Genomic DNA, 6,000 nt, shown 5'->3' on the forward strand with positions numbered 1-6,000 from the left:
AGGTGGGATATTTGCTGTTTGGAGTGACATCTGAACTGCCGTATCTCTGCACCTCTGCAAAGATGAGGGTCTGGGTTCAATTCCTGGTGAGGGTAGAAACAGTGGGCGTGTTTCCTTACACCAGTTTTCTGTATTCCCCTTCAGTAAAATGGGTACCCGGGTGTTAGTCGACTGGTGTGGGTTGCATCCTGGGACAAAACTGACCTAATTTACCCGAAATGCTCTGCATAACAAGCATCTTTATAAAGTGGAACCCCGGTTTTCGTCTTTAATCCGTTCCAGAAGGTCGGCCGAAAACTGATTTGTACGGAAACTGAAGTAACATTTCCCATAAGAAATAATGTAAATTCAATTAATCCGTTTCACACACCCAAAAATATTAACAAAAAATAAATTTTATAGAGAATAACTATAGTTTTACATACACAAAAGAATGAGAAATAAATATAAAGCACTAATTTTAATGAATAAATGCACATTTAAATCAGTTTTACCTTTATGAAAGCTGTTGTTGGCATATGGAAGATGGTAAAGAGGGGAGAGGGAGGAGAGGTTATTGTTTGGAAGAGAAATCCCCCTACATAAGAACTTCAGGTATCAAAGCCCTATCCAGGGTTATTTCCCTTCTTTGTCTTTTATTGGCACTAGGGCCAGCTTGAGAGTCACTGGACCCCTGTCGCACAAAAAATCTATCCAGAGAGGCCTGTTTCTGGCGTGTCTTTAAGATTTGCCTAAAATGGAACACGGCATTGTCATTGAACATGTTGCTGACACGGCTTGCAACAGCTTTGTTTGGGTGATATTTCTCCACAAAACTTTGCACCTCACTCCACTTTGCACAAATGTCCTTAATCGCTGAAGAAGGCACATTCTCCCCTCTCTCTTCCTCCTCCTCTGAAGCAATTTTCTCAGCTAAGGTCTGTTGCTGTTCCAGATGAAGGTCTTGCAGCTCTTCAGTGGTTAGCTCTTCCCTGTGGTTGTCCACCAACTCTTCCACATCCTGGTCACTCACCAACAACCCCATGGATTTCCCCAAAGACACAATAGATTCCACAACATGTGTAGGGTCGTCAGGGTCAGCTTCTCACCTTCTTTACCAAAGGACTGGCACTAGGAACTTTCTTAGCCCCATGGTGGCTTATTTAGCAGTTGCAAGCACAAAAAAAATGGATTATTATGAAATGTTTTGGGTGAATGCACGGAGTAATACTCACTGTACACAAGTAACAAAGGCAGGCTGAGTCACGAATGTATGAGCAGCCGCGTCCCACAGGCAGGCACATGCATCTGGTACTGGCGATTTCCAAGTGGGTGTATAGAAACGGGGAAAATTTTGCCAAAAGAAGTGGTTGAGAACTGAATTGTACGATAACCTGACTGGACAAAAACTGGGGTTCCACTGTAGTAGTGTGTCATTGATGTCAGCTAGACCTGTATACCTTGTACATGTAGAAATAAAGATAGCATTATTATTATGTAAATGATGGTGAAAGTGTTTATATTTTGGGTCACCCTTTCTAGGTGGGTAATGGCCACCATCTTGAGAGAAAAAAAAATGTTTTACGTGTTAAGGGAGGCCTTAATTTCTTTTGTTACTGCTATATCTTGGTTTGTGTTTGATGTGCATCTGTGTGCATCACTGCAGCAGCTATACAATCTACTGCTAGCTATTTTTGTTTTGTTTCAGACCCGTTCCTCCAATACCAACCTCTTTTCCACGGATTGGGACTTCCAGAAAATGGGTATTGGTGGTTTGGATGAAGAGTTTGTACACATCTTGCGAAGAGCTTTTGCTTCCCGAGTTTTCCCACCAGAGGTGACAGAGCAGCTGGGTATTGCTCACGTGAAAGGACTTCTTCTCTTTGGACCACCAGGTATGCTTTGACATAATTTTTAATTGCAAGGTAACTAGTAATGTACTGTGTGCATTATGTTGAAACCTCCAGGATTTGTTTTCTTTTGATAAATGAGATGTTGTGTGGCAAAAATGAATAAGTGCCACCATGGCAAAATCCAAGTTAGTCAACATGGATCCCTTGGAAATAAATGTTATACAATACCAACACAATACAAAATAAGCACAAATGCAGTATAATGCAACCTTTTATTAACTATGTTTCACCCACACAGTGGGCTTTATCAAGTCCCAAACAGATCTTCCTGAGCAGAGAGTACATGAGTATATATAGGACACACAGTGATGTGAAGAGTGGGGAATGTTGGGAAGAGGTTGAAAAGGATTTATACAGAATAGGCAAGTAAGTTTGTTGCTATGCATGATAATGATGAGGATTCCTGGTAAGGGGTTCAGCTGAACCCTTTGTCAGGAAACTTCATAGATTTATAGCTCTGATCCTCCCCCATGCCTGCATTTTTCTCCATTGTTTGAATTTGGCACTTATTCTTTTCTGCCAAGCAAAGCTTCAAATAGTCTCAGTATTGAGGAAATGGTATGGTGATACCGACAAGATGTGGAAAAAGACACTTATGTACAGTTCAGGACATTTATTAAAGGAAACGTTTCGCCACGAGTGGCTTCTTCAGTCCTAATACAGAGAAAACTAAGAAAACACACATATATATAGTGGTGGGAGTCAGGTGAGGTGAAGCGTGGGTAGAGGTGGTAATAGTAGTAGTAGTAGTAATGGAACTAAGGAGGTGAGGTTAGAGAGGGACCTGCTGGCATCAAGTAACACCAGTTCCCAGGATGGGTAATATCCTCTTGCTTAATAATTTTGAGATACTGTAACTACCGGATTTTTGCTTTATAGTGTTACTGACAGAAATTAGTGCAGCTTCAATGCATTTTCTCCGTCTTAAGTCGTCTTCTTTAATAACTAGTTTAGCTTCATTGAATTTCATGAGGTGTCCAACATCGTCTCTATGTTGAACACATGCGTTTTTGCGGTCATCATTTCTGTAAGCATTTTTGTGTTCTGCTATTCTAATGTCCAGAGTTCTGGCTGTTTCCCCTACATATACTTTGTCACACCCCCCACATGGTATAGTGTAGATTCCTGCACTTGTGCCAGAATCATGCTTGGGTTTTTGTATCAGGTTCCTAATAGTAGTTGAAGAGCTGGTAGATATTTTAGCCAGTTTTCTGTCAAACATTTTTGAAACATTAGTGGCAACGTTGCTGACCGGTAAAACGATGTAACTTGGAGGCTTTTCTTCAATTTGATAGGTGTTGGTCTTGCTGAGGATACGTGTTGCACGTTTCCTGCAGTCACGTATGAAGTGTAGGGGAAAGTGTAGTGAACTAAAAGAGTTGGTGATGTATGTACATTCTTCTTCGAGGAACTGCGGACTGGAAATTCTGTAGGCTCTCAGCAAGAAGCCAATAACTACCCCTCTTTTAGTTCTTGTGTCATGGTGAGAGAAGAAATGTAGAAGATCATTCTTGTAGGTAGGCTTCCGGTAGACTTTAAAAGAAAGTTTGCTTTCCCCTGTGCGTAAGAGAACGTCGAGAAAAGGTAACTGGTTGTCCTTCTCCTCCTCTAGAGTAAATTTAATAGTAGGTTCCAGATTGTTGATGGTGTTGAGGATGCCCTGTACGTCAAGATTTTTGGGTACAATGACCAAAATATCATCTACGTACCGCATCCAAGTAACTGAACGAGGGATGTTATTGAGGATCCTTCTTGATCCCAGGTCCTCCATATATAAATTGGCAAGAACTGCACTAAGGGGGGATCCCATGGCTAGTCCGAAGAGTTGTTTGTACTTCTTGTCCTCGAACCTAAAACAGTTATAACGAACACAAAGTTCGACAAGGCTCACAAAATCTTGGCGGGGTACAGGTAACTCTGTATCATCTTTAATCACCCTGCGAAGAAGATCAATGGCTTGATCAACTGGGACATTGGTGAATAAGGCAGTCACGTCAAAACTTGCAAGCTTCTTATCACTCATGTCGAGATCCCTGATACGGTTAAGGAGGTCACCCGAATGCTTTAGATGAGCCTGACTGATTGTACCCAGGAGCTTTGACAAATATTTCGCCAAAACTCCTGCTAGACTGTGAGGGGCGCTGCCGATACCAGATGTAATGGGTCTCATAGGCACATTTGGTTTGTGGGTCTTTGGTAAACCATAAAGTCTAGCTGACTTGGGGTTGGTAGGGATGAGGCGCAAGAGCTTTTTACCTTCTTCTGATTTCCTGAGTATACTGCGGGTCTTACTGAGAAAAGAATCTGTTTCTTTCCTCCATGCATGTTCGGGGATGGAAACGTATGTGTTGGCGTCGTTCAATAAATCTTGCATCTTACTAACGTAGTCTGTACTGTTGAGGATGACCACTCCTCCTCCTTTGTCCGCTGTGGTGATGAGAATATCATTATTGGACGCTAAGTATTTGAGTGCCTGGATGTAGCGACGAGGAATGACTGGACGACTAGGTTCAGAAACTGCAGCTGCAATAAGTCCTTGTATGAAACCTTTGTTAAACTCAGAGTCACCGAAGAAATAGTTTTTGATCACTGTGTCTAACTCTACACTACACTTTCCCCTACACTTCATACGTGACTGCAGGAAACGTGCAACACGTATCCTCAGCAAGACCAACACCTATCAAATTGAAGAAAAGCCTCCAAGTTACATCGTTTTACCGGTCAGCAACGTTGCCACTAATGTTTCAAAAATGTTTGACAGAAAACTGGCTAAAATATCTACCAGCTCTTCAACTACTATTAGGAACCTGATACAAAAACCCAAGCATGATTCTGGCACAAGTGCAGGAATCTACACTATACCATGTGGGGGGTGTGACAAAGTATATGTAGGGGAAACAGCCAGAACTCTGGACATTAGAATAGCAGAACACAAAAATGCTTACAGAAATGATGACCGCAAAAACGCATGTGTTCAACATAGAGACGATGTTGGACACCTCATGAAATTCAATGAAGCTAAACTAGTTATTAAAGAAGACGACTTAAGACGGAGAAAATGCATTGAAGCTGCACTAATTTCTGTCAGTAACACTATAAAGCAAAAATCCGGTAGTTACAGTATCTCAAAATTACTAAGCAAGAGGATATTACCCATCCTGGGAACTGGTGTTACTTGATGCCAGCAGGTCCCTCTCTAACCTCACCTCCTTAGTTCCATTACTACTACTACTACTATTACCACCTCTACCCACGCTTCACCTCACCTGACTCCCACCACTATATATATGTGTGTTTTCTTAGTTTTCTCTGTATTAGGACTGAAGAAGCCACTCGTGGCGAAACGTTTCCTTTAATAAATGTCCTGAACTGTACATAAGTGTCTTTTTCCACAGTCTCAGTATTGTTTATTTTTTAAGATATTAACTGTCTCCCACTGAGATAGGATGACCCAAAAATGTAAAAGCATTCACAGTTTTTCATTCAGCAGGCTTCTTGCCAGAAGTGCACAGCCATCACTGTTGAAGTGACCCTCTGAGCCTTGCCCCTAATTCAGAGTGCAGGCACTGTACTTCCCACCTCCAGGACTCAAGTCTAGCTAACCAGTTTCCCTGAATCCCTTCATTAATGTTACTTTGCTCACGCAACAACTCTTTAAGCCACTCACTTTGATCTGGCATATTCAAATAAGTTTGTTGGATGTTCTAGCCTCTATCGTTCAAAACCTTTACCCCTTCCCTCCAACCCTTATTCACACTCCCCCACCCTTCCACCCCAGATTTCATACACCTTTTTGGTCATCCTCTCTAAATGCCCAAACTACCTCAACAACCCCTTTTGAGCTGCCTGAATTATACTTCTAATCTCTACACTCCTAATTATCTGCATAATAAACGTACCACACATTGCTCTCAAAGTGACATCTCCATTATATCCAGCTTTCTTCCTTCTTCGATGTTTAAATCCTATTCCTCACTCCCATATAAGCGTTGGTGCCATGTTACGCAGAAATGTGGGATAGCTGGGGGCTTGAGCCTTGTTTAAGGGCAAAGGTAAAAGTTACACACATCTCAAGCATAAACAGGCCACCCAGGGCTATCCCAGTCAA

General features: G+C 41.9%; 1 protein-coding gene across 6 annotated transcripts in view; it reads left to right on the forward strand.

Moving 5' to 3' along the window:
• LOC128688066 (vesicle-fusing ATPase 1-like) overlaps positions 1-6,000 on the forward strand; it is a 273,716-nt gene that overhangs the window by 152,526 nt on the left and 115,190 nt on the right. For all 6 annotated transcript variants that reach the window (XM_053775780.2, XM_070083811.1, XM_070083813.1 and 3 more), the window contains one exon: positions 1,688-1,874. In XM_053775780.2, coding sequence (XP_053631755.2) covers positions 1,688-1,874 — 187 coding nt within the window. The remainder of the gene's footprint in view (positions 1-1,687; positions 1,875-6,000) is intronic.

The sequence above is a fragment of the Cherax quadricarinatus genome, chromosome 10, assembly GCF_038502225.1.
Source record: "Cherax quadricarinatus isolate ZL_2023a chromosome 10, ASM3850222v1, whole genome shotgun sequence".
NCBI classification, from domain to species: domain Eukaryota; kingdom Metazoa; phylum Arthropoda; class Malacostraca; order Decapoda; family Parastacidae; genus Cherax; species Cherax quadricarinatus.